We start from the raw sequence: 27,501 nt of genomic DNA on the forward strand, positions 1-27,501 counted from the left end.
TCTCATCAGGGTCGGGATCGAACCCACGACCTCCTGTGTACCAGGCGAGGTAGTCAACATGTCACAAGGTTGAGGCATCGAACCCACGACCTCCTGCGTACTAGGCGAGGTAGTTAACATCTCATCAGGGACGAGATCGAACCCACAATCTCCTGCGTACCAGTTGAGATAGTCAACATCTCACAGAATTCCGGGATCGAATCCATGACCTCTTGCGTACTCGGTGAGGTAGTCAACATCTCACAGGGTACCGGGAACAAACCCACGACCTCCTGCGTACCAGGCGAGGTAGTCAACATCTCACACCAAGTTTGATCCATTCATTTATTTAATAAAATAACAACAACACAACAGAACCGCTCACACCACAACCACCACCATAACCACCACCACCACCACAACCACCGTCGCACAAATAACCATGTCCTGTATTGAACCATGTCCTGTATAGAACCACGTCCTGTATAGAACCACGTCCTGTATAGAACCATGTCCCGTATTGACCCATGTCCCGTATTGACCCATGTCCCGTATTGAACCCTGTCCCGTATAGAACCATGTCCTGTATTGAACAATGTCCTGTATTGAACCATGTCCTGTATTGAACCATGTCCTGTATTGAACCATGTCCCGTATTGAACCACGTCCTGTATTGAACCATGTCCTGTATTGAACCACGTCCTGTATTGAACCATGTCCCGTATTGAACCACGTCCTGTATTGAACCATGTCCCGTATTGAACCATGTCCTGTATTGAACCACGTCCTGTATTGAACCATGTCCTGTATAGAACCACGTCCTGTATTGAACCATGTCCTGTATTGAACCATGTCCCGTATTGAACCATGTCCTGTATAGAACCATGTCCTGTATTGAACCATGTCCTGTATTGAACCATGTCCCGTATTGAACCACGTCCTGTACTGAACCATATCCCGTATTGAACCATGTCCTGTATTGAACCATGTCCCGTATTGAACCACGTCCTGTATTGAACCATGTCCTGTATAGAACCACGTCCCGTATTGAACCATGTCCCGTATTGAACCATGTCCCGTATAGAACCATGTCCTGTATTGAACCACGTCCTGTATTGAACCACGTCCTGTATTGAACCATGTCCTGTATTGAACCATGTCCCGTATTGAACCATGTCCTGTACTGAACCATGTCCTGTATTGAACCATGTCCTGTATTGAACCACGTCCTGTATTGAACCATGTCCTGTATTGAACCATGTCCCGTATTGAACCACGTCCTGTATTGAACCACGTCCTGTACTGAACCATGTCCTGTATTGAACCATGTCCCGTATTGAACCATGTCCCGTATTGAACCATGTCCTGTATTGAACCATGTCCTGTATAGAACCACGTCCTGTATTGAACCATGTCCTGTATTGAACCATGTCCTGTACTGAACCATGTCCCGTATTGAACCATGTCCTGTATTGAACCATGTCCCGTATTGAACCATGTCCTGTATAGAACCATGTCCCGTATTGAACCACGTCCTGTATTGAACCATGTCCTGTATTGAACAATGTCCTGTATTGAACCATGTCCTGTATTGAACCATGTCCTGTATTGAACCATGTCCCGTATTGAACCACGTCCTGTATTGAACCATGTCCTGTATTGAACCACGTCCTGTATTGAACCATGTCCCGTATTGAACCACGTCCTGTATTGAACCATGTCCCGTATTGAACCATGTCCTGTATTGAACCACGTCCTGTATTGAACCATGTCCTGTATAGAACCACGTCCTGTATTGAACCATGTCCTGTATTGAACCATGTCCCGTATTGAACCATGTCCTGTATAGAACCATGTCCTGTATTGAACCATGTCCTGTATTGAACCATGTCCCGTATTGAACCACGTCCTGTACTGAACCATATCCCGTATTGAACCATGTCCTGTATTGAACCATGTCCCGTATTGAACCACGTCCTGTATTGAACCATGTCCTGTATAGAACCACGTCCCGTATTGAACCATGTCCCGTATTGAACCATGTCCCGTATAGAACCATGTCCTGTATTGAACCACGTCCTGTATTGAACCACGTCCTGTATTGAACCATGTCCTGTATTGAACCATGTCCCGTATTGAACCATGTCCTGTACTGAACCATGTCCTGTATTGAACCATGTCCTGTATTGAACCACGTCCTGTATTGAACCATGTCCTGTATTGAACCATGTCCCGTATTGAACCACGTCCTGTATTGAACCACGTCCTGTACTGAACCATGTCCTGTATTGAACCATGTCCCGTATTGAACCATGTCCCGTATTGAACCATGTCCTGTATTGAACCATGTCCTGTATAGAACCACGTCCTGTATTGAACCATGTCCTGTATTGAACCATGTCCTGTACTGAACCATGTCCCGTATTGAACCATGTCCTGTATTGAACCATGTCCCGTATTGAACCATGTCCTGTATAGAACCATGTCCCGTATTGAACCACGTCCTGTATTGAACCATGTCCTGTATAGAACCATGTCCTGTATTGAACCATGTCCCGTATTGAACCACGTCCTGTACTGAACCATGTCCCGTATTGAACCATGTCCTGTATTGAACCATGTCCCGTATTGAACCATGTCCTGTATAGAACCATGTCCCGTATTGAACCATGTCCTGTATAGAACCACGTCCCGTATTGAACCATGTCCTGTACTGAACCATGTCCCGTATTGAACCACGTCCTTATTGAACCACGTCCTGTATTGAACCATGTCCTGTATAGAACCATGTCCTGTATTGAACCACGTCCTGTATTGAACCACGTCCTGTATTGAACCATGTCCTGTATTGAACCATGTCCCGTATTGAACCATGTCCTGTATTGAACCATGTCCTGTATAGAACCACGTCCTGTATTGAACCATGTCCTGTACTGAACCATGTCCTGTATTGAACCATGTCCTGTATTGAACCATGTCCCGTATAGAACCCTTGAGGTTGGTGATCTCTCTCTCCTGGGAACGTCTTCTCAACGTCGCTTCCCGACATTCGTGAATCCTGCAAAGAGAACAGTGAGTGGGTGAGTGGGCGAGCGAGCGGGCGGACGGGCGAGTGGGTGGGCGAGTGAGCGAGTATTTGAGTCAGTGGTTGAGTGGGTGAATGAGTGGGTGGATGAGTGGGTGGGTGGGTGAGCGAGCGAGTATTTGAGTGAGTGGGTGAATGAGCGGTGAGTGTTTGAGTGAGTGGTAGTCAGTGGATGAGTGGGTGAATGAGTGGGTGGTTGACTGAGTGGGTGGTTGACTGAGTGAATGAGTGGGTGAATGAGTGGGTGAATGAGTGGGTGAATGAGTGGGTGGATGAGTGGGTGGGTGGGTGAGTGAGCGAGTATTTGAGTGAGTGGGTGAATGAGTGGTGAGTGTTTGAGTGAGTGGGTGAATGAGTGGGTGGTTGACTGAGTGGATGAGTGGGTGGTTGAGTGGGTGGGTGGTTGAGTGAGTAGTTTAGTGAGTGCTTGAATGAGGCATTTTGTGAGTAGTTGAGTGTTTTTTTTGGTGAGCAGTTTGGTGAATGGGCGAGTATGAGTGAGTGAGAGTATGAGTGAGTGAGAGTATGAGTAAGTGAGAGTATGAGTGAGTGGGTGATTGGTTGAGTGAGTGAGTGTGCGAGTGGGTTGGTGAGTGGTTTAATGGGTGAGTATGAGTGTGAGTGAGCGGGTGATTGGTTGAATGAGTGTGTGAGTGGGTTGGTGAGTGGTTTAATGGGTGAGAATATGAGTGAGTGAGAGTATGAGTGAGCGGGTGATTGGTTGAGTGAGTGAGTGTGTGAGTGGGTTGGTGAGTGGTTTAATGGGCGAGTATGAGTGTGTGTGAGCGGGTGATTGGTTGAGTGAGTGAGTGTGTGAGTGGGTTGGTGAGTGGTTTAATGGGTGAGTATGAGTGTGTGTGAGCGGGTGATTGGTTGAGTGAGTGAGTGTGTGAGTGGGTGAGTGGGTGGGTGAGTGGGTGGGTGAGAGGGTGGGTGAGTGGGTGAGTGGGTGGGTGAGTGGGTGAGTGGGTCGGTGAGTGGGAGGGTGGGTGGGTGGGAGGGTGAGTGAGTGAGTGAGTGGGTGGGTGGGTGGGTGAGTGGGAGGGTGAGTGGGTGGGTGAGTAGGAGGGTGGGTGGGTGGGTGAGTGAGTGGGTGAGTGGGTGGGTGAGTGGGTGGGTGGGTGAGTGGGAGGGTGGGTGAGTGGGAGGGTGGGTGAGTGGGTGGGTGGGTGAGTGGGTGGGTGGGTGAGTGGGTGGGTGAGTGAGTGGGTGAATGAGTGGGTGGGTGAGTGAGCGAGTGTTTGAGTGAGTGGGAGTCAGTGGATGAGTGGGTGGATGAGTGGCTGAATGAGTGGGTGGTTGACTGAGTGGTTGAGTGAGTAGTTTATTGAGTGCTTGAATGAGGCGTTTTGTGAGTAGTTGAGTGTTTTGGTGAGCAGTTTGGTGAATGGGCGAGTATGAGTGAGTGAGAGTATGAGTGAGTGGGTGATTGGTTGAATGAGTGAATGTGTGAGTGGGTTGGTGAGTGGTTTAGTGGGTGAGTATGAGTGTGTGTGAGCGGGTGATTGGTTGAGTGAGTGAGTGTGCGAGTGGGTTGGTGAGTGGTTTAGTGGGTGAGTATGAGTGAGTGAGAGTATGAGTGAGTATGAGTGTGTGTGAGCGGGTGATTGGTTGAGTGAGTGAGTGTGCGAGTGGGTTGGTGAGTGGTTTAGTGGGTGAGTATGAGTGAGTGTGAGCGGGTGATTGGTTGAGTGAGTGAGTGTGCGAGTGGGTTGGTGAGTGGTTTAGTGGGTGAGTATGAGTGTGTGTGAGCGGGTGATTGGTTGAGTGAGTGAGTGTGCGAGTGGGTTGATGAGTGAGCGGGTGAGTGAGTGGGGAACTCTCACCTGGCGTGGTGGTTTTTCTCCCCCCTTCTCTCTGTGACCAACTCAGGCGATGAAGTCCAGGGGCCGGTTGAAGCCTCCCTTGCGGTTCATGTACTGCCTGCAGGCACGGGAGAAGACAGAGCTTAGAGACGGTGGGTGGGTAGGTGGGTGGGTAGGTGGGTGAGTGGGTGGGTAGGTGGGTGGGTGAGTGGGTGGGATAGGTGAGTGGGTGGGTAGGTAGGTGGGTAGGTGAGTGGGTGGGTGGGTAGGTGGTGGGTGAGTGGGTGGGATAGGTGAGTGGGTGGGTGGGTAGGTGAGTGGGTGGGTAGGTGGGTGATTAGGTGAGTGGGTGAGTAGGTGGGTAGGTGGGTGAGTAGGTGGGTGAGTGGGTGGGTGAGTGGGTGGGTAGGTGGGTGGGTGAGTGGGTGGGTGGGTGGGTAGGTGGGTGAGTGGGTGGGTAGGTGGGTGGGTGAGTGGGTGGGTAGGTGGGTGGGTAGATGAGTGGGTGAGTAGGTGAGTGCGTGGGTGGGTGATTAGGTAAGTGGGTGGGTGAGCGAGTGGGTGGGTTAGTGGGTGGGTAGGTGAGTGGGTGGGTAGGTGAGTGCGTGGGTGGGTGATTAGGTAAGTGGGTGGGTGAGCGAGTGGGTGGGTTAGCGAGTGGGTGGGTTAGCGGGTGGGTGAGCGAGTGAGTGGGTGGGTAGGTGGGTGATTAGGTGAGTGGGTGGGTAGGTGAGTGGGTGGGTGATTAGGTAAGTGGGTGGGTGAGCGAGTGGGTGGGTTAGTGGGTGGGTGAGCGAGTGGGTGGGTTAGTGGGTGGGTGAGCGAGTGAGTGATTAGGTGGGTGAGTGGGTAGGTGGGTAGGTGAGTGGGTGGGTAGGTGAGTGTGTGAGTGGGTGGGTAGGTGAGTGTGTGAGTGGGTGGGTGATTAGGTGAGTAAGTGGGTGGGTGATTAGGTGAGTAAGTGGGTAGGTGGGTGGGTGAGCGAGTGGGTGGGTGAGTGGGTGATTGGGTGGGTGAGTGGGTGGGTGAGTGAATGGGTGAGTAAGTGAGTGGGTGAGTAAGTGAGTGGGTGGATGAGTGAGTGGGTGAGTAAGTGAGTGGGTGAGTAAGTGAGTGGGTGAGTGGGTGGGTGAGTGAGAGAGTGGGTGGGTGAGTAAGTGAGTGGGTGAGTGAGCGAGTGGATGAATGAGTGACTAGGTGGGTGGGTGAGTGAGTGGTTGGGTGAGTGAGTAAGTGAGTGGGTGAGTGGGTAGGTGGGTGAGTTGATTAGTGAGTGACTGGGTGGGTGAGTGGGTGGGTGAGTAAGTGAGTGGGTTAGTAAGTGAGTGGGTGGGTGAGTAAGTCAGTTGGTGGGTGAGTGAGTGGGTGAGTAAGTGAGTGGGTGAGTGGGTGAGTGAGTGAGCGAGTGGATGAATGAGTGACTGGGTGGGTGAGTGAGTAGTTGAGTGAGTGGGTGAGTAAGTGAGTGGGTGGGTGAGTGAGTGGATGAATGAGTGACTGGGTGGGTGAGTGAGTGGGTGAGTGAGTGAATTAATGAGTGACTGGGTGGGTGGGTGAGTGAGTGGGTGAGTGAGTGGGTGAGTAAGCGAGTGGATGAGTAAGTGACTGGGTGGGTGGGTGGGTGAGTGAGTGAGTGGGTAAGTGAGTGGATGAGTAAATGAGTGGGTGGGTGAGTGAGTGAGCGAGTGGATGAATGAGTGACTGGGTGGGTGAGTGAGTGGGTGAGTGAGTGAATTAATGAGTGACTGGGTGGGTGGGTGAGTGGGTGAGCGAGTGGGTGAGTAAGTGAGTGGATGAGTAAGTGAGTGGGTGGGTGAGTGAGCGAGTGGATGAATGAGTGACTGGGTGGGTGAGTGACTGGGTGGGTGGGTGAGTAAGTGAGTGGGTTAGTAAGTGAGTGGGTGGGTGAGTAAGTCAGTTGGTGGGTGAGTGAGTGAGTGGGTGAGTAAGTGAGTGGGTGAGTGGGTGAGTGAGCGAGTGGATGAATGAGTGACTGGGTGGGTGAGTGAGTGGGTGAGTGAGTGGGTGAGTAAGTCAGTGGGTGAGTAAGTGAGTGGGTGGGTGAGTAAGTGAGTGGGTGGGTGAGTGAGTGAGCGAGTGGATGAATGAGTGACTGGGTGGGTGAGTGAGTGGGTGAGTGAGTGAATTAATGAGTGACTGGGTGGGTGGGTGAGTGAGTGGGTGAGTGAGTGAGTGGGTGAGTAAGCGAGTGGATGAGTAAGTGACTGGGTGGGTGGGTGGGTGAGTGAGTGGGTAAGTGAGTGGATGAGTAAATGAGTGGGTGGGTGAGTGAGTGAGCGAGTGGATGAATGAGTGACTGGGTGGGTGAGTGAGTGGGTGAGTGAGTGAATTAATGAGTGACTGGGTGGGTGGGTGAGTGGGTGAGTGAGTGGGTGAGTAAGTGAGTGGATGAGTAAGTGAGTGGGTGGGTGAGTGAGCGAGTGGATGAATGAGTGACTGGGTGGGTGAGTGAGTGGGTGAGTGAGTGAATTAATGAGTGACTGGGTGAGTGGGTGAGTAAGTGAGTGGGTTAGTAAGTGAGTGGGTGGGTGAGTAAGTCAGTTGGTGGGTGAGTGAGTGAGTGGGTGAGTAAGTGAGTGGGTGAGTGGGTGAGTGAGTGAGCGAGTGGATGAATGAGTGACTGGGTGGGTGAGTGAGTGGGTGAGTGAGTGGGTGAGTAAGTCAGTGGGTGAGTAAGTGAGTGGGTGGGTGAGTAAGTGAGTGGGTGGGTGAGTGAGTGAGCGAGTGGATGAATGAGTGACTGGGTGGGTGAGTGAGTGGGTGAGTGAGTGAATTAATGAGTGACTGGGTGGGTGGGTGAGTGAGTGAGTGGGTAAGTGAGTGGATGAGTAAATGAGTGGGTGGGTGAGTGAGTGAGCGAGTGGATGAATGAGTGACTGGGTGGGTGAGTGAGTGGGTGAGTGAGTGAATTAATGAGTGACTGGGTGGGTGGGTGAGTGGGTGAGTGAGTGAGTGGGTGAGTAAGTGAGTGGATGAGTAAGTGAGTGGGTGGGTGAGTGAGCGAGTGGATGAATGAGTGACTGGGTGGGTGAGTGAGTGGGTGAGTGAGTGAATTAATGAGTGACTGGGTGGGTGAGTCAGTGGGTGAGTGAGTGAGTGAATGGGTGAGTAAGTGAGTGGATGAGTAAGTGACTGGGTGGGTGGGTGAGTAAGTGAGTGGATGAGTAAGTGAGTGGGTGGGTGAGTAAGTGAGCGAGTGGTGAGCGAGTGGTGAGCGAGTGGTGAGCGAGTGGTGAGTGAGTGGTGAGTGAGTGGGTGAGTGGTGAGTGAATGGTGAGTAAGTGAGTGAGTGGTGAGTCACCGGTATTTCCGCTTGAGTGAGATGTTGACTGCGTGGGCATTGCTGGATCCGGCCATGTGCTTACCCTGTCACCACAACGTTACCACAAAGTTAACACAAAGTTAACACAGAGTTAACACAGAGTTACCCTGTCAACTCAAAGTTACCACAAAGTTAACACAACGTTACATTACCACACGATGGTGACTGTGATGATGATGGTGATGATGGTGATGATGGTGATGATTGTGATGATGACTGTGATGGTGATGATGGTGATGATGGTGATGATGATGGTGATGATGATGGTGATGATGACTGTGATGGTGATGATGGTGATGATGATGATGATTGTGATGATGGTGATGATGATGGTGATGATGGTGATGATGATGGTGATGATGATGGTGATGATGGTGATGATGATGATGTGATGATGACGGTGATGACTATGACTGCGATGATGATGACTATGATTGTGATGATGATGACTATGATGATGATGACTATGATTGTGACGATGATGATAGTGACGATGATGTTTGATTGGCATCACTCCACCTTGCTGGTCTCGAAGTTGCTGAACCCCATGGTAGCCATCATCTCCATCTCGTCCGGAGTCTGATCACTCTCCACCTCCACCTCTGTGGGTTCACGATGGCCGTGTCACACACTGCAGATGTTGACTACCTCGCCTGGTACACAGGAGGTCGTGGGTTCAATCCTGACCCTGATGAGATGTTGACTACCTCGCCTGGTCTACAGGAGGTCGTGGGTTCGATCCTGACCCTGATGAGATGTTGACTACCTCGCCTGGTACACAGGAGGTCGTGGGTTCGATCCCGACCCTGATGAGATGTTGACTACCTCGCCTGGTAGTCAGGAGGACGTGGGTTCGATCTCTGATTGAGTGAGTCAGTGAGTGAGCCAGTGGGTGAGCCATAGAGTGAGTCACTGGGTGAGTCACTGGGTGAGTCACTGATTGAGTAACTAGGTGGGCGAGCGAGTCACTGAGTAAGACAGTGAGTGACTGTGTGAGCGAGTGAGTGAGTCACTGAGTGAGCGAGTCACTGTGTGAGTCACTGAGTGAGTAAGCCACTGTGTGAGTCACTGAGTGAGCCACTGTGTGAGTCACTGATTGAGTGACTGGGTGAGTGAGTCACTGTGTGAGTGGGTGAATGAGTGGGTGAATGAGTGATTCACTGTGTGAGTGAGTCACTCTGTGAGTGAGTGGATGAGTGGGTGAGTGAGAGGGTGAGTGAGTGGGTGAATGAGTGAGTCACTGGGTGAGTGAGTCACTGGGTGAGTGACTGGGTGAGTCACTGTGTGAGTCACTGATTGAGCGAGTGAGTGACTGCGTGAGTGAGTCACTGATTGAGTGAATGGGTGAGTGAGTGTCTGCGTGAGCCACTGTGTGCGTCACTGATTGAGTGACTGGGTGGGCGAGTGAGTGAGTCACTGAGTGAGTCACTGAGCGAGTAAGACAGTGAGTGAGTGACTGGGTGAGTGATTGAGTGAGTCACTGAGTGAGTAACTGAGTGAGTAAGACAGTGAGTGACTGGGTGAGCGATTGAGTGAGGGACTAGGTGGGCGAGTGAATGAGTCACTGAGTGAGTGAGTCATGGATTGAGTAACTGGGTGAGTGATTGAGTGACTAGGTGGGTGGGTGAGAGAAACAGTGAGTGATTGAGTGATTGAGTGAGTGACTAGGTGGGCGAGTGAGTGAGTCACTGAGTGAGTGAGTCACAGATTGAGCGAGTGAGTGACTGCGTGAGTGAGTGCGTCACTGAGTGACTGGGTGGGCGAGTGAGTGAGTCACTGAGTGAGTGAGACAGTGAGTGAGCCACTGTGTAAGTCACTGTGTAAGTGACTGGGTGAGTGATTGAGTCACTGAGTGAGTGACTGGGTGAGTCACTGAGTGAGACAGTGAGTGAGACACTGAGTGATTCACTGAGTGAGTCATTGATTGACTGGGTGGGCGAGTGAGTGAGTCACTGAGTCACTGAGTGAGTGACTGGGTGAGTGATTGAGTGACTAGGTGGGCGAGTGAGTGAGTCACTAAGTGAGCGAGTCACTAAGTGAGCGAGCGAGTGAGCCAGTGAGTGAGTGAGTCACTGAGTGAGCGAGCGAGTGAGCCAGCGAGTGAGTGAGTCACTGAGTGAGTCACTGAGTGAGTGACTGGGTGAGTCACTGAGTGAGACACTGGGTGAGTGAGTGAGACACTGAGTGAGTGAGTGAGTCACTGAGTGAGTGAGTTACTGTGTGAGTCACTGATTGAGTGACTGGGTGAGTGAGTCACTGTGTGAGTGGGTGAATGAGTGGGTGAATGAGTGATTCACTGGGTGAGTGAGTCACTGAGTGATTCACTGGGTGAGTCATTGATTGACTGGGTGGGCGAGTGAGTGAGTCACTGAGTGAGTGACTGGGTGAGTGATTGAGTGACTAGGTGGGCGAGTGAGTGAGTCACTAAGTGAGCGAGCGAGTGAGCCAGCGAGTGAGTCACTGAGTGAGCCAGCGAGTGAGTCACTGAGTGACTGAGTGAGCGAGCGAGTGAGCCAGCGAGTGAGTCACTGAGTGAGTGACTGGGTGAGTGATTGAGTGACTAGGTGAGCGAGTGAGTGAGTCACTAAGTGAGCCAACGAGTGAGTCACTGAGTGAGTGAGTCACTGAGTGAGCCAGCGAGTGAGCGAGCGAGTGAGTCACTGAGTGAGTCACTGAGTGAGCGAGCGAGTGAGCGAGCGAGTGAGCGAGTGAGTGAGTCACTGAGTGAGTGACTGAGTGAGCGAGCGAGTGAGCCAGCGAGTGAGTGAGTCACTGAGTGAGTCACTGAGTGAGCGAGCGAGTGAGCGAGCGAGTGAGTGAGTCACTGAGTGAGTCACTGAGTGAGCGAGCGAGCGAGCGAGTGAGTCACTGAGTGAGTCACTGAGTGAGCGAGCGAGTGAGCCACCGAGTGAGCCACAAACCCTTGGGCTTGACCTTGCGCTGGGACATGGGAGGGGGCGATGAGAGAATGGGCTCAGAGGCGTGACGGGTCGGAGACACGGAATCGGAGCGCGGACGACGCGGAGATCTGGGGACAGAGAGCAGACAGAGAGAGAGAGACACACACAGAGAGACAGATGGAGAGAGACACAGAGAGAGAGAGACACACACAGAGAGACAGATGGAGAGAGACACAGAGAGAGAGAGACACACACAGAGAGACAGATGGAGAGAGACACAGAGAGAGAGACAGAGAGAGACACACAGAGAGAGAGACACAGAGAGAGACACAGAGAGAGAGAGACACACAGAGAGAGAGACAGAGAGAGAGACAGCGAGACACACACAGAGAGAGAGACAGAGAGAGAGAGAGACAGAGAGACGCACAGAGAGAGAGACACACAGAGAGACAGAGAGAGAGACAGAGAGAGACACACACAGAGAGAGACAGAGAGAGAGAGAGAGAGACAGAGAGACACACAGAGAGAGACACACAGAGAGAGAGAGACACACAGAGAGACAGAGAGAGACACACACAGAGATAGACAGAGAGAGAGACAGAGACACACACAGAGAGAGAGAGACAGAGAGAGAGACAGAGAGAGAGACAAAGAGACAATGAGATACACAGTCACACAGATAAAGTACTGGTGTGATGAGTTATTCGACGAGTGTATGAGTGATTGAGTGAGTGGGTGAGTGAGCGTGTGAGTGAGCGGGTGAGTGAGCGTGTGAGTGTGTGGGTGAGTGGGTGAGTGAGCATGTGAGTGAGCGTGTGAGTGTGTGGATGAGTGGGTGAGTGAGCGTGTGAGTGGGTGATTGAGTGAGTGAGTGGGTGAGTGGGTGAGTGAATGAGTGTGTGAGTGTGTGAGTGGGTGAGTGTGTGAGTGAGTGAGTGTATGAGTGAGTGTGTGATTGAGTGTGAGGGCGAGTGGGTGGGTGGGTTAGTGAGTTGGGTGAGTGGGTGGGTGGGTAAGTGGGTAGGTGAGTGGGTGGGTGAGTGGGTGGGTGAGTGAGTCTGTGGATGAGTCAGTTTAGGAGTGAGTTTATAAATGAGAGAATCAGTGCATGACTGACTGACTGAGCGGACAAGTGAGTGAGCGAGTAGATGACTAAGTGACTGACTGAGTAAGAAGGTTAGTAAGCGATTGGGTGAGCGAGTGAGTAGGTGACTGAGTAAGCGATTGGGTGAGCGAGTGAGTAGGTGACTGAGTGAGCGATTGGGTGAGTAGGTGACTGAGTAAGCGATTGGGTGAGCGAGTGAGTAGGTGACTGAGTGAGCGATTGGGTGAGTAGGTGACTGAGTGAGCGATTGGGTGAGTAGGTGACTGAGTAAGCGATTGGGTGAGCGAGTGAGTAGGTGACTGAGTGAGCGATTGGGTGAGTAGGTGACTGAGTGAGCGATTGGGTGAGCGAGCGGATGACTGACCGAGTCAATGAGCGGGTGAGTGAGCGACTGACTGAGCAGGCGAGTGATTGAGCGATTGCGTGAGCGAGCGATTGGGTGACTGAGTGGATGAGTCAGTGAGTGACTAAACGAGTGAGCCGGTGACTGACTGAGTGGGTGAGCGAGTGGATGAGTGATTGACCGATTGGGCGAGTGATTGGGTGAGCGAGTAGATGACTCAGTGAGTGACTGAGCGAGTGAGCGGGTGATTGGATGAGTGAGTGACTGACTGAGTGAGTGAGCGAGTGGATCACTGACTGAATGGGTGAGTGATTGGGTGAGTAGAGGAGTCAGTGAGTGACTGAGCGAGTGAGCGGGTGATTGGGTGAGCGTGCGATTGGATGAGCGAGCGAGCGACTGAGTGAGTGAGTGGATCATTGATTGAATGAGCGGGTGAGCGATTGGCTGAGTGAGTGACTTAGTGAGCGAGCGAGTGGATGACTGACTGAGTGAGTGAGTGTGTGAGCGATTGGGTGAGTCGAGTGATTGAGTGAGCGATTGGCGGAGTGAGTGAGCGGATGGATGACTGACTGACTGAGCAATTGGGTGAGTGAGCAAGTAGATGGATGACTGAGTGACTGACTGAGTGAGCGATCGGGTGAGTGGGTGAGCGAGTGGGTGAGTGAGTGGATGACTGAGTGAGTGGGTGAGCAATTGGGTGAGTGAGCGAGCGATTGGGTGAGTGAGCGAGTGAGTGGATGACTGACTGAGGGACTCAGTGGGTGATTGAGTGGGTGGGTGAGCGAGCGAGTGGATGACTGAGTGAGCGATTGAGTGGGTGAGCGATTGGGCGAGTGAGTGAGCGAGTGAGTGGATGGATGACTGATTGACTGAGTAAGTGACTGAGTGACTGAGTGGGTGGGTGAGCGAGCGAGTGGATGGATGACTGAGTGGGTGAGCGATTGGGTGAGTGAGTGAGCGAGTGAGTGGATGACAGATTGACTGAGTAAGTGACTGAGTGACTGAGTGGGTGGATGGATGACTGATTGACTGAGTAAGTGACTGAGTAACTGAGTGGGTGGGTGGGTGAGCGAGCGAGTAGATGACTGACTGACTGAGTGGGTGAGCGATTGGGTGAGTGAGTGGATGGATGACTGAGTGGGTGGGTGAGCGATTGGGTAAGTGAACGGCCGATTGGGTGAGTGAGCGAGTGAGTGGATGACTGACTGAGCGACTAAGTGGGTGATTGAGTGGGTGAGCGATTGGGGGAGTGAGTGAGCGAGTGAGTGGATGGATGACTGATTGACTGAGCAAGTGACTGAGTGACTGAGTAGGTGGGTGAGCGAGCGAGTGGATGACTGAGTGGGTGAGCGATTGGGTGAGTGAGTGAGTGAGTGGATGGATGACTGACTAAGTGACTGAGTAGGTGGGTGAGCGAGCGAGTGGATGACTGACTGAGTGGGTGAGCGATTAGGTGAGTGAGTGAGCGAGTGAGTGGATGGATGACTGACTGACTAAGTGACTGAGTGAGTGGGTGAGCGAGCGGATGACTGACCGATTGAGTGAGCGATTGGGTGAGTGAGTGAGCGAGCGAGTGGATGACTGATTGACTGACTAAGTGACTGAGTGGGTGGGTGAGCGAGTGGATGACTGACTGACTGAGTGGGTGAGCGATTGAGTGAGCGAGCGAGTGAGTGAGTGGATGGATGACTGAGTGACTGAGTGGGTAGGTGAGCGAGCGAGTGGATGGATGACTGACTAAGTAAGTGACTGAGTGGGTGGGTTGGTGAGCGAGCGAGTGGATGACTGACTGAGTGAGTGAGCGATTGGGTGAGTGAGCGAGTGGATGGATGACTGATTGACTGACTAAGTGACTGAGTGGGTGGGTGAGTGAGTGAGTGGATGACTGACTGACTGAGTAAGTGACTGAGTGGGTGAGCGAGTGAGTGGATGGATGACTGACTGACTGAGTGGGTGAGCGAGTGAGTGGATGGATGACTGATTGACTGACTGAGTAAGTGACTGAGTGGGTGAGCAAGCGAGTGGATGACTGACTGAGTGGGTGAGCGATTGAGTGAGCGAGCGAGTGGATGGATGACTGAGTGGGTGAGCGATTGAGTGAGCGAGCGAACGAGCGGATGACTGACTGACTGAGTGGGTGAGCGATTGAGTGAGCGAGCGAGTGAGCGAGCGACTCCTCACCGCGACCGCCGCCGGTACGGCGACCGTGAGGAGCGCGAGGGCGACCGCCTCCGCTCCCTCTTGGCTGGCTCCCTCTTGGCTGGCTCCCGTGGCTCCCGTGGCTCGCGGGGAACCTCACGGACGTCGCGAGCCTCACGAGCCGGCCTCTTGCGTGGCTCACGCGAGCCTCCTGGAGGTGGCAAGAAGAGGGAGACAGGGGGGGGGGACACGGGGAGGGGGGAGACACGGGGAGGGAGACACGGGGAGGAGGGAGACACGGGGAGTGAGACACGGGGGGGAGGGAGACACGGGGAGGAGGGAGACACGGGGAGGGAGACACGGGGAGGGAGACACGGGGAGGGAGACACGGGGGGGAGGGAGACACGGGGAGGAGGGAGACACGGGGAGGGAGACACGGGGAGGGAGACACGGGGGGGAGGGAGACACGGGGAGGAGGGAGACACGGGGGGAGGGAGACACTTAGGGGAGGAGGAGGGAGACACGGGGAGGGGAGGGAGACACGGGGAGGAGGGAGACGCGGGGGGAGACACGGGGAGGGAGACACGGGGATGAGGGAGACGTGGAGGGGAGGGAGACACGGGGAGGAGGGAGACACGGGGAGGAGGGAGACACGGGGAGGAGACACGGGGAGGAGGGAGACACGGGGAGGAGGGAGACACGGGGGGGAGACACGGGGGGGAGACACGGGGGAGAGAGACACGGGGAGGGAGACACGAGGGGGAGGGAGACACGGGGAGGAGGGAGACACGGGGAGGAGGGAGACACGGGGAGGAGGGAGACACGGGGAGGGAGACACGGGGGGGAGACACGGGGAGGAGGGAGACACGGGGAGGAGGGAGACACAGGGAGGGAGACACGGGGAGGAGGGAGACACGGGGGGGAGACACGGGGGGGAGGGAGACACGGGGAGGAGGGAGACACGGGGGGGAGACACGGGGGGGAGACACAGGGAGGGAGACACGGGGGGGAGACACGGGGAGGAGGGAGACACGGGGGGGAGACACGGGGGGGGAGGGAGACACGGGGAGGAGGGAGACACGGGGGGGAGACACGGGGGGGAGACACAGGGAGGGAGACACGGGGGGGAGACACGGGGAGGAGGGAGACACGGGGGGGAGACACGGGGGGGAGGGAGACACGGGGAGGAGGGAGACACGGGGGGGAGACACGGGGGGGAGGGAGACACAGGGGGAGGGAGACACGGGGGGGAGACACGGGGAGGAGGGAGACACGGGGGGGAGACACGGGGGGGAGGGAGACACGGGGAGGAGGGAGACACGGGGAGGAGGGAGACACGGGGGGGGAGACACGGGGAGGAGGGAGACACGGGGAGGAGGGAGACACGGGGAGGAGGGAGACACGGGGGGGAGACACGGGGAGGAGGAGGAGACACGGGGAGGAGGGAGACACAGGGAGGGAGACACGGGGAGGAGGGAGACACGGGGGGGAGACACGGGGAGGAGGGAGACACGGGGGGGAGACACGGGGAGGACACGGGAGACACGGGGAGGAGGGAGACACAGGGAGGGAGACACGGGGGGGAGGGAGACACAGGGAGGGAGACACGGGGGGGAGACACGGGGAGGAGGGAGACACGGGGGGGAGACACGGGGGGGAGGGAGACACGGGGAGGAGGGAGACACGGGGGGGAGACACGGGGAGGAGGGAGACACGAAGAGCTGTTAGCGCTCCTAGTGCGTAGTTTGTCGTAATGATTAGCAGTTAGTAGTAGTTATAATTAGTAGTTAGTTAGTAGTGGTAGTTAGTAGTAGTTAGTAGTTATAATTAGTGGTAGTTTGTAGTAATACTTAATAGTTAGTTAGTAGTAGTTAGTTGTAGTGGTAGTTTGTAGTGTTAGTTAGTAGTAGTTAGTTGTAGTGGTAATTAGTAGTGGTAGTTAGTAGTGTTAGTAGTTAGTGTTAGTTTGTAGTAGTAGTAAGTGGTAGTTAGTATTATTAGTTAGTAGTAGTAGTGTAAGTAGTTAGTAAAGTGTAAATGTTTGCGGGTTTCGGCGACTCCGTATGCGGCCTAGGCCCGAGCGAGGCGCTCACCTCGTCTAGCCGACGGCGATCGGCTCCGGCTCCGGCCCATCTCCACACTCCTCGGCAAACAAACAACAACAACAAACAAAGACGACTTCGCTCTGGTTCGACGCTAAATGTTTGAATCGGCCGACTTATGCGGAGAGGCCGATATGGAACGTTCCCGAACCCGAAGCGAAATGGATAAACAACCAGAGCCGTGACGTCACTCGGCAACGTTGCGATGACGTCACGTCACCCGCCGCACTACTTGCTGTGAATGACGTCACTCGGCAATGCAGCGATGGCGTCACGTCACCCGCCGCACACTTGCTCCGGATAACGTCACTTGCAAGGTGGCGATGACGTCACGTCACCCGCCGCACACTTGCTGTGAATGACGTCGCCAAACAAGGTTGGGATGACGTCACTTGCACGCGCGAGCCGTGAATGACGTCACTCGCAATTTCGATTTAAAGCTTCTTTCGTGACTGCAGGGATTCATCTTCTTGGTTCTTTCGGTAAAGTCACGTAGAATGGAAATAATAAAATAATAAAAATAAAACTTTTCTTGCCGTGGTTTTCACACCTGATGATGATTGCTTGTGTTGCAATCGAAACGTCGTGATAATTTTATTGTTTTATATTTTTATTATTTTATTATTTCCCTTCTACGTGACTTTACCGAAAGAACTCGCAATGTTAAGATGTCATAACACTTGCATACGCTCGCCCTGAATGACGTCACTTGCAAGGTTGACTTGACGTCACGTCACCGACACACAACCTTTGAATGACGTCGCTCGCAATGTTTTGGTGACGTCACGCCACTCGCCACTCGCTCGCCCTGAGTGACGTCACTTGCAAGGTTGAATTGACGTCACGTCACCCACACACTCGCCCCGAGTGACGTCACTTGCAAGCATTACGATTACGTCATGTCACCCAATACCAACAACCGCAAAGTGGCGGTGACGTCACCACGGCGGCTGTGCCAGGCTATGTGCACCTTGAGGCCACGTGAAGTGTTGAAGGCTCGCTGTTGACAGGAGGAGGTCACGGGACAGACCCTGCAGGTGCCATGGGTTGACTGCTGTGCCAGGCTAGGTGCATGAGGAGGTCACGGGACAGACCCTGCAGGTGCCATGGGTTGACTGCTGTGCCAGGCTAGGTGCATGAGGAGGTCACGGGACAGACCCTGCAGGTGCCATGGGTTGACTGCTGTGCCAGGCTAGGTGCATGAGGAGGAGGTCACGGGACAGACCCAGCAGGTGCCATGGGTTGACTGCTGTGCCAGGCTAGGTGCAGGAGGAGGTCACGGGACAGACCCTGCAGGTGCCATGGGTTGACTGCTGTGCCAGGCTAGGTGCAGGAGGAGGTCACGGGACAGACCCTGCAGGTGCCATGGGTTGACTGCTGTGCCAGGCTAGGTGCATGAGGAGGAGGTCACGGGACAGACCCAGCAGGTGCCATGGGTTGACTGCTGTGCCAGGCTAGGTGCAGGAGGAGGTCACGGGACAGACCCAGCAGGTGCCATGGGTTGACTGCTGTGCCAGGCTAGGTGCAGGAGGAGGTCACGGGACAGATCCTGCAGGTGCCATGGGTTGTACTGCTGTGCCAGGCTAGGTGCAGGAGGAGGTCACGGGACAGACCCTGCAGGTGCCATGGGTTGACTGCTGTGCCAGGCTAGGTGCATGAGGTCACGGGACAGACCCTGCAGGTGCCATGGGTTGACTGCTGTGCCAGGCTAGGTGCAGGAGGAGGAGGTCACGGGACAGACCCTGCAGGTGCCATGGGTTGACTGCTGTGCCAGGCTAGGTGCATGAGGAGGTCACGGGACAGACCCTGCAGGTGCCATGGGTTGACTGCTGTGCCAGGCTAGGTGCATGAGGAGGTCACGGGACAGACCCAGCAGGTGCCATGGGTTGACTGCTGTGCCAGGCTAGGTGCATGAGGAGGAGGTCACGGGACAGACCCTGCAGGTGCCATGGGTTGACTGCTGTGCCAGGCTAGGTGCATGAGGAGGTCACGGGCTTAGGGGCATGAGGAGGTCACGGGACAGACCCAGAAGGTGCCATGGGTTGACTGCTGTGCCAGCTAGGTGCATGAGGATAGTGGTCACGGGGACAGACCCATGCAGGTGCCATGGGTTGACTGCTGTGCCAGGCTAGGGTGCATGAGGAGTGGTCACGGGAACAGACCCTGCAAGGTGCCATGGGTTGACTGCTGTGCCAGGCTAGGTGCATGAGGAGGTTCACGGGACAGACCCTGCAGGTGCCATGGGTTGACCTGCTGTGCCAGGCTAGGTGCAGGAGGAGGAGGTCACGGGACAGACCAGCAGGTGCCATGGGTTGACTGCTGTGCCAGGCTAGGTGCAGGAGGAGGGTCACGGGACAGACCCTGCAGGTGCCATGGGTTGACTGCTGTGCCAGGCTAGGTGCAGGAGGAGGTCACGGGACAGACCCAGCAGGTGCCATGGGTTGACTGCTGTGCCAGGCTAGGTGCATGGGAGAGGTCACGGGGACAGACCCCAGCAGGTGCCATGGGTTGACTGCTGTGCCAGGCTAGGTGCAGGAGGAGGTCACGGGACAGACCCAGCAGGTGCCATGGGTTGACTGCTGTGCCAGGCTAGGTGCAGGAGGAGGTCACGGGACAGACCCTGCAGGTGCCATGGGTTGTACTGCTGTGCCAGGCTAGGTGCAGGAGGAGGTCACGGGACAGATCCTAGCAGGTGCCATGGGTTGACTGCTGTGCCAGGCTAGGTGCATGAGGAGGTCACGGGACAGACCCTGCAGGTGCCATGGGTTGACTGCTGTGCCAGGCTAGGTGCAGGAGGAGGAGGTCACGGGACAGACCCTGCAGGTGCCATGGGTTGACTGCTGTGCCAGGCTAGGTGCATGAGGAGGTCACGGGACAGACCCTGCAGGTGCCATTGGTTGACTGCTGTGCCAGGCTAGGTGCATGAGGAGGTCACGGGACAGACCCAGCAGGTGCCATGGGTTGACTGCTGTGCCAGGCTAGGTGCATGAGGAGGAGGTCACGGGACAGACCCTGCAGGTGCCATGGGTTGACTGCTGTGCCAGGCTAGGTGCATGAGGAGGTCACGGGACAGACCCAGCAGGTGCCATGGGTTGACTGCTGTGCCAGGCTAGGTGCATGAGGAGGTGGTCACGGGACAGACCCAGCAGGTGCCATGGGTTGACTGCTGTGCCAGGCTAGGTGCATGAGGAGGTCACGGGATAGACCCTGCAGGTGCCATGGGTTGACTGCTGTGCCAGGCTAGGTGCATGAGGAGGTCACGGGACAGACCCTGCAGGTGCCATGGGTTGACTGCTGTGCCAGGCTAGGTGCAGGAGGAGGTCACGGGACAGACCCAGCAGGTGCCATGGGTTGACTGCTGTGCCAGGCTAGGTGCATGAGGAGGTCACGGGACAGACCCAGCAGGTGCCGTGGGTTGACTGCTGTGCCAGGCTAAGTGCATGAGGAGGTCACGGGACAGACCCAGCAGGTGCCATGGGTTGACTACTGTGCCAGGCTAGGTGCAGGAGGAGGTCACGGGACAGACCCAGCAGGTGCCATGGGTTGACTGCTGTGCCAGGCTAGGTGCACCAGGAGGAGGTCACGAGACAGACCCTGCAGGTGCCATGGGTTGACTGCTGTGCCAGGCCAGGTGCACCAGGAGGAGGTCAAGGGACAGACCCAGCAGGTGCCACGGGTAGACTGCTGTGCCAGGCTAGGTGCATGAGGAGGAGGTCACGGGACAGACCCAGCAGGTGCCATGGGTTGACTGATTAGATGACTGGCAAATGCACCACCACCTGTGCCCCCGACTGTGCCAACTTTCTGTTTCCTTATCCAACCGGCGCTCTGCTCGTTGTTGTGAGCGTCGCTCCTCCGCCCACCTACCCACTCACTAACCCACCCACTCACTAACCCACCCACCCATTAATCCATTCACCCACCCAATCACCCACTAACCCACCCACCCTTTAACCCACTCACTCACCCACCTACTCACCGACCCACCCATTCACTCACCCACCCATCCATCTGTAATGAGTGGCTCCGACACGATAAAAAGTTGAAACGTGATAATATTTTTTTTACCCTTTTATCTGGCAACAAAACTGACACCTTTTTTTTACGAGGAGTCATGTTTGCATAGACCACAATACCTGCAGTCATAATGCAAACAAAAAACATAACTCTGATAATGTATGCACTGTCCTTATCAGAGTTATGTTTTTGTTTGCATTATGACTGCAGGTATTGTGGTCTATGCAAACATGACTCCTTGTAAAAAAAGTGTCAGTTTTGTTGCCAGATAGAAGGGTAAACAACCAATTATCATATTTTTTACTGGCAAATGAGGTTCCAATGGCGTAAATGCTTCACCCCGAGCTCTCATACTCTGATGGTGCATTGTCTTTGAGTTGTGCGCCTTTTGGCGTCATCTGGTCCAACCCATGTGAGACTAGGCTCTAAGGAAAGCTGTCTCGGGTGTGGACCAATCAACTTCAAGGACTGTGCATATCATTATCAGAGTTATGTTTTTTGTTTGCATTATGACTGCAGGTATTGTGGTCTTTGCAAACACGACTCTTCGTAAAAAAGGCGTCAGTTTTGTTGCCAGATAAAAGGGTAAAAAAACAATTATCATATTTTTCTACTGGCAAATGAGGTTCCAATGGTGCAAGTTGAAACGTTTCTTTAATTAATCTTCGGTACATCTTGTTGGTTCTTTCGGTAAAGTCACGTAGAAGGGAAATAATAAAATAATAAAAATAAAACAATAACATATTTTTTATTTTTACTATTTTATTATTTCCCTTCTACGTGACTTTACCGAAAGAACCAAGAAGACTTTATTTTATTATTTTTATTGTTTCCATTCTACGTGACGACTTTACCGAAAGAACCAAGAAGATGAATCCCTGCAGTCACGAAAGCTTTAAATCGAAATTTAACCGCCACTACGGGGTGGGATTCTACAAAACTTTAAGATCCTTCAACAAGCTCCGGGAGAAGAAGGCTCAGCTAATCGAGTCTCTCACCTTTCTGAAGAGATGCCGCGACTCTAAGGTAATACCAATCGCATTTACACTAAATTCCTCTTGATATGCAAATTATTTTGTCAAGGCGCTCTTCTTCCACCTCTAACCCAGCTTATATATACTCTCCAAGCTTGGCAGTGTTTCATTCTTCACCTGAAGACGGCTGCTTGCGTTGTAGCCGAAACGTCGTGAGAATTATTTTATTATGTTTTATTTTTATTATTTTTATTGTTTCCATTCTACGTGACTTTACCGAAAGAACCAAGAAGATAGATGCACTTCTTCCCCTAGACAACCCATCACTGCATATCACACCGCACCCCACACAATACAGGAGATGGCGCTCTCATTACACATCCACCCAGCTGTCTCTGGTGTGAACCAATCAGTTTCACAGCCAATGCCATGTATAATTATCAGAGCATGTTTGCATGTTCACCACAAGTACTGTGTGTGATTAATGCCGACTTGATTCGTTGAAAAAGGTTTCTATTTGGTGTTTGAACATCTTAACACCTCAGAAGTCGCAAACGGGTTTTGATTCCTTACCCGTACCCGTACCCGGCCGTACCCGGCTACCCGTACCCGGCCGGGTATCGGGTAGGGTACGGGTACGAGTACCCGATTGCGACCTCTGGGATGAAGCCATGTTGCAGGCGCGTGTGGGTTGATTCTAGGAACTTGAATTGTGAGAAGAGACAAGACGTTGGGAAATGAGTGACAAACGGTGACTCACCGGTGACTCACGGCCTACCCGTACCCGTACCCGGCCGCACCAGGGTCGCAAACGGGTACCCGGCTACCCGTACCCGGTTATCGGGTAGGGTACGGGTATCGGGTACCCGATTGCGACCTCTGTAACACCTTCTGTTTTATTGCGAGAAATGGTCAAACCTATTCTTATTTTTTCATACTTTTGAAATAAACCACTTCAGACGCTGTCTTCTCGACAGACCTGTTCTTCACCTGAGGACGGCTGCTTGCGTTGTGGCCGAAACGTCGTGAGAATTATTTTATTATGTTTTATTTTTATTATTTTATTACTTCCATTCTACGTGACGACTTTACCGAAAGAACCAAGAAGATAAACCACTGCGACGACAATCTGGACTTGTGTCTTCATCTTTATTAATTCTTTCCACAGCTGGACAGTGCCGCTCTCTCTCTCTCTCTCTGGCACGGCAGCACTCCGTTCCGCACGGCTGGTGGTTACTCGCGTCTCCTCTCTCTCTCAACCTCTCCCGCTCTCCTCATCCTCAATAAACCCGTAAAAACAAAGTTTTTCACTCTAAATCCTGTATATGCGGGGCGGCTAGAGTCCTCTCGTCCTCTGGCTTGAGATGGCTGCCACCTATGGGTCAGATGATTGTCTGCCAGTATTAAGCAATTGGTAATTAAATATTTAATTTGTTTTCCCTAAACAGTGTAAAATTTTGGAAAAAAATTTTCATGAACATTAATTGTCTCGCACAACGAGTCTGTGTGCAAAATATCAGCTCGATTGGATCACGGGAAGTGGATTAAAAAACGACCGAAAGATTTGCACGGTTGTAAGCAAGCAAGCAAGCACGCAAGCAAGCAAGCGAACTTAATATAAGGATTTAAAAAGAAAAATTCAGGGCCCACCCTGGCTCCTCCCACCCTCAACCAGTATATATACAAATACTGTAGTAGGTTTTTACCCTTTTAACTGGTACAAAACTGACACCTTTATTCAATGCATCATGTTTGCAATGACCACAACACAAGTAGTCAAAAAAGCAAACAAAAAGAAGCAACTCTGATAATGATAATAATATGCACTGTCCTTGAAGTTGATTGGTCCACACCCGAGACAGCTTTCTTTAGAGCCTAGTCCCCATTGGTGTTGGACCAGATGACACCAAAAGGTGTACAACTCAAACACAGTGCACTATCAGAGTATTGAGAGCTCGGGGTAAGCATTTACACTATGAGATCTCTTTTACCAGTGGCGAAATATAGTAATAGGTAAAAACCTACTACTATATTTTGCCACTGTTTTCTTGGAATTTCTCTCACTTGATACAGCAATCGTGCTGTGACGGTTCCACCTGAAGACGGAAGCTTGTGTTGGCTCCGAAACGTCGTGATTTTTATTTTATTTTTATTTTACTTTTAATTTTAATTTTTTACCTACGTGACTTTACCGAAAAAACCTAAGAATCTCCCGCTCCCGCGCGCCGCTGACAGGCGGTGCGCTGGGAGGAAGCCTCCGGAACCTTCAAGATGGTTACTTCCCCCGAGCCTTTTAAGCTCCGCCCCTAACCTCGGCCCGTCCCTCCGATTGGGTGATGGCCCAAGGGGCGGAGCCTATCCACTGATCGGCGCTCGTCGGTGAACTCTCGTATTACACTTTGATACTGGGGGAAAATGTATCCCATGTTGTAGCTGCTCACCCCGAGCTATAAATGCCATGAAAGTAGCATTGTCCTTGTTCACCTTTAGGCGTTCTCTGGTCTGACGCTGGTGAGACTAGGCCCTAAAGAAGGCTGTCTCTAGTAGTACACGCGCATGCCCCTGCAGGTGCCTGTTTTGCACAAAGGCCGTGCTAATCAACAGAAACGGCGGCGGTATCAATATTGATGCGTAAACGACGGTCAGTGAATTTGGCGCACCCCGCCGCCGCCTTAATTACTCGCGCGGTGCTGCAGGCGCGCGTGTGGAAAACCCGCGTAAACAACGGCGGCCGTATATGTGGTAACACACGCGCGCCCCCCACACACAGAAGTCACACTACACCAATATTCTGAACTAAAGTTTATTAATGGCGCATCTAGATGTAATGTGAGGATATATCCGGGTCACTGACGGATCACAACTCGTCACGATGATTGGCTCTGCCGGTCCTGGTCCATAGCCAATGGGGGGAAGCCTAGGGGCGTGGCCCTGACGTGATGGAAAGGTGACAGCTGTAAGTAGAGGATTGGTTCTGCTGGCTTTAGCCACAGCCAATGGGGAGACGAGTCAGGGGCGTGGTCCCGTGAGCCTACGATGGAGTCTGGAAGATTCCATAAAGGCTAACCAGGATTGGTGGAAACGTACCACGTGACCCGGGTATTAAATAGGGGTGGAGACGAACAACACGTGGTCAGAACTGGAACGAACGGAGGGAGAGGCCACGCGAGAGCGGGGTCCAGGCTGCCACGTGGTCCAGGCTGCCACGTGATCCAGGCTGCCACGTGGCCCAAGCTGCCACGTAGCTGCGCGCGTCTCTCTCTCTCTCTATCCCTCTCACGCTGTCAGCAGCGTGAAGGAGTGTTGTAAAGAAAGACAAATAAAGACCGGATTCCAGAAGTCGCTTCCACGACCTTTATTACATAAAGAAAAAAAACCCTGTGTGGCCCGGAGCCAATATTCTACGAGCAGCGCCTAACCTATCACTACTCAATCCCTTAGGTGTACCCCCACTCTATTTGTCACCTCACAGACGCACTCACGGTGTCGCACGGACGCTGTGGGAGTCGGAGGGACGATGATCCGAGAGGGGTCGAGTCGTAGCGGCACTCACTAGCGTCTCTCGGACGCTGCGAGCGGCTGAGAGTCAGACCGGGCAGCTGAACGGCTCAAGGAGAACTCTCTGCAACGTTTTTCCGCTCCCTCCTTTTATGTCCTGGGATTCCGAAAATCCAGGGTCACGTGGTGTTACCCTGGGCGGCCAATCGTGTGCCTACCTTTAGATTTGAAACCGAGGCCCCGCCCTTACCTGAAGCGTTGTTTTCCCTTACGCCTCGACCCATTGTCTACGTGGCCGCTCTCCCCATCCCGGTCTCAACCGGTTTGATCGGGGTGGCCGCCCGCGGAATACACTTCCGCGGAGTGTCCAGGGATTTCCCTCCCACCTCCTCGTCTGCGCTGCCCGCGTAATATTCTCCCCTGCCTGGCCCCTCCCCCGTGCTGTGAGCGTCTCATTGCGATTAGCCCAGTGAGCTTCTGTGTGCCATCTGGTCCAACCCATGTGAGACTAGGCTCTAAGGAAAGCTGTCTCGGGTGTGGACCAATCAACTTCAAGGACAGTGCATACATTATCAGAGTTATGTCTTTTGTTTGTATTGTGACTGCAGGTATTGTGGTCTATGCAAACATGACTCCTTGTAAAAAGGTGTCAGTTTTGTTGCCAGATAGAAGGGTAAAAAAAAACAATCATCATATTTTTACTGGCAAATGAGGTTCCCATAGTGAATGTTTAGCTAATTTAAGGGGGGCCCCGTAATGTAATTTGGCCTGGCACCGGGAAACCGTGGGACATCCCCGCTAGAGGCCCTTCGGATGAAAACCCACGGTGCTAGGCGACCCTCCACCGGGGCCCTACGTGTGTGCGTGTGGCGTGTGTGCGTGTGTGCGTGTGTGCGTGTGTGCGTGTGTCGTGTGTGCGAGTGTGCGTGTGTCGTGTGTGCGTGTGTCGTGTGTGCGTGTGGCGTGTGTCGTGTGTGTGTGTGTGCGTGTGTGCGTGTGTGCGTGTGGCGTGTGTGCGTGTGGCATGTGTGCGTGTGGCGTGTGTGCGTGTGTGAGTGTGGCGTGTGTGCGTGTGTCGTGTGTGCGTGTGTGCGTGTGTGCGTGTGGCGTGTGTGCGTGTGCGTGTGGGTGGCGTGTGTGCGTGTGGCGTGTGTGCATGTGTGCGTGTGTGCGTGTGTGCGTGTGTGCGTGTGTGCGTGTGGCGTGTGTGCGTGTGTGCGTGTGTGCGTGTGGCGTGTGTGCGTGTGTGCGTGTGGCGTGTGTGCGTGTGGCGTGTGTGCGTGTGTCGTGTGTGCATGTGTCGTGTGTGCGTGTGTGCATGTGTCGTGTGTGTGTGTGTGTGCGTGTGTGCGTGTGTGCGTGTGTCGTGTGTGCATGTGTGCGTGTGTGCGTGTGTCGTGTGTGCGTGTGTGCGTGTGTCGTGTGTGTGTGTGTGTGCGTGTGTGCGTGTGTCGTGTGTGCGTGTGTGCATGTGGCGTGTGTGCGTGTGGCATGTGTGCGTGTGTGGCGTGTGCCCTACGTGTGTGCGTGTGTCGTGTGCCCTACATGTGTGCGTGTGGTGTGTGTGTGTGCGTGTGTGCGTGTGTCGTGTGCCCTACATGTGTGCGTGTGGTGTGTGTGTGTGTGTGCGTGTGTGCGTGTGGCGTGTGTGCGTGTGGTGCGTGTGGCGTGTGCCCTACGTGTGTGCGTGTGGTGTGTGTGTGTGTGTGCGTGTGTGCGTGTGTGCGTGTGTGCGTGTGGCGTGTGTGCGTGTGGCGTGTGTGCGTGTGTGCGTGTGTGCATGTGGCGTGTGTGCGTGTGTGCGTGTGTGCGTGTGGCGTGTGTGCGTGTGTGCATGTGTGCGTGTGGCGTGTGTGCGTGTGTGCATGTGTGCGTGTGTGCGTGTGGCGTGTGTACGTGTGTCGTGTGCCCTACGTGTGTGGCATGTGTACGTGTGTCGTGTGCCCTATGTGTGTGCATGTGACGTGTGTGCGTGTGCGTGTGTGCGTGTGTGCGTGTGTCATGTGTGCCGTGTGTGCATGTGTGCGTGTGTCATATGCGTTCAGTGCGGGAACCGGGAGGAGATCGCAGCGTTTCGCGGAGTTGCTCGCAAGTCGTGGCACCACATAGCCCCCCGAGGTGCCCATCCTTGTCCCGGGTTGACTGCAGCACCTCGCCTGGACCGCTCCAACCAGGTAGCGGCGCAGAGTCTGTAGGACTCGCCCGGCCCTT

The 27,501-nt window shown here is 53.6% G+C and overlaps 1 protein-coding gene and 1 long non-coding RNA gene across 6 annotated transcripts; one reads left to right on the forward strand and one right to left on the reverse strand.

Moving 5' to 3' along the window:
* Positions 1-316: 316 nt before the first annotated feature.
* Positions 317-17,016, reverse strand: SNRNP27 (small nuclear ribonucleoprotein U4/U6.U5 subunit 27). 2 transcript variants are annotated; one of them, XM_061547487.1, is made up of 7 exons: positions 16,793-17,016; positions 14,742-14,910; positions 11,134-11,240; positions 8,732-8,814; positions 8,192-8,256; positions 4,891-4,987; positions 317-3,037 (listed from the first exon to the last, which is right to left on the reverse strand). In XM_061547487.1, the coding sequence occupies exons 1-6, from the start codon at positions 16,830-16,832 to the stop codon at positions 4,933-4,935; spliced, it is 519 nt and encodes a 172-aa protein (XP_061403471.1). In that variant the 5' UTR covers positions 16,833-17,016; the 3' UTR covers positions 317-3,037; positions 4,891-4,932. The 2 variants fall into 2 exon arrangements, with proteins under 2 accessions (XP_061403471.1, XP_061403470.1); XM_061547486.1 differs by lacking the exons at positions 8,192-8,256; positions 8,732-8,814; positions 11,134-11,240; positions 14,742-14,910; positions 16,793-17,016 and having other exon boundaries at positions 4,891-4,915.
* Positions 17,017-17,870: 854 nt separating this feature from the next.
* On the forward strand, positions 17,871-20,243 carry LOC133339350 (uncharacterized). Of its 4 annotated transcripts, none has more exons than XR_009754715.1 (3): positions 17,871-18,723; positions 19,407-19,459; positions 19,720-20,243. It is a non-coding gene; the product is annotated as an uncharacterized LOC133339350 (long non-coding RNA). The 4 variants fall into 4 exon arrangements; XR_009754717.1 differs by having other exon boundaries at positions 19,784-20,243; XR_009754716.1 differs by having other exon boundaries at positions 17,871-18,656; positions 19,340-19,459.
* Positions 20,244-27,501: the final 7,258 nt, after the last annotated feature.

The sequence above is a fragment of the Lethenteron reissneri genome, unplaced genomic scaffold (genome assembly GCF_015708825.2).
Source record: "Lethenteron reissneri isolate LAM-NWPU_2019-01 unplaced genomic scaffold, ASM1570882v1 scaffold_1846, whole genome shotgun sequence".
NCBI classification, from domain to species: domain Eukaryota; kingdom Metazoa; phylum Chordata; class Hyperoartia; order Petromyzontiformes; family Petromyzontidae; genus Lethenteron; species Lethenteron reissneri.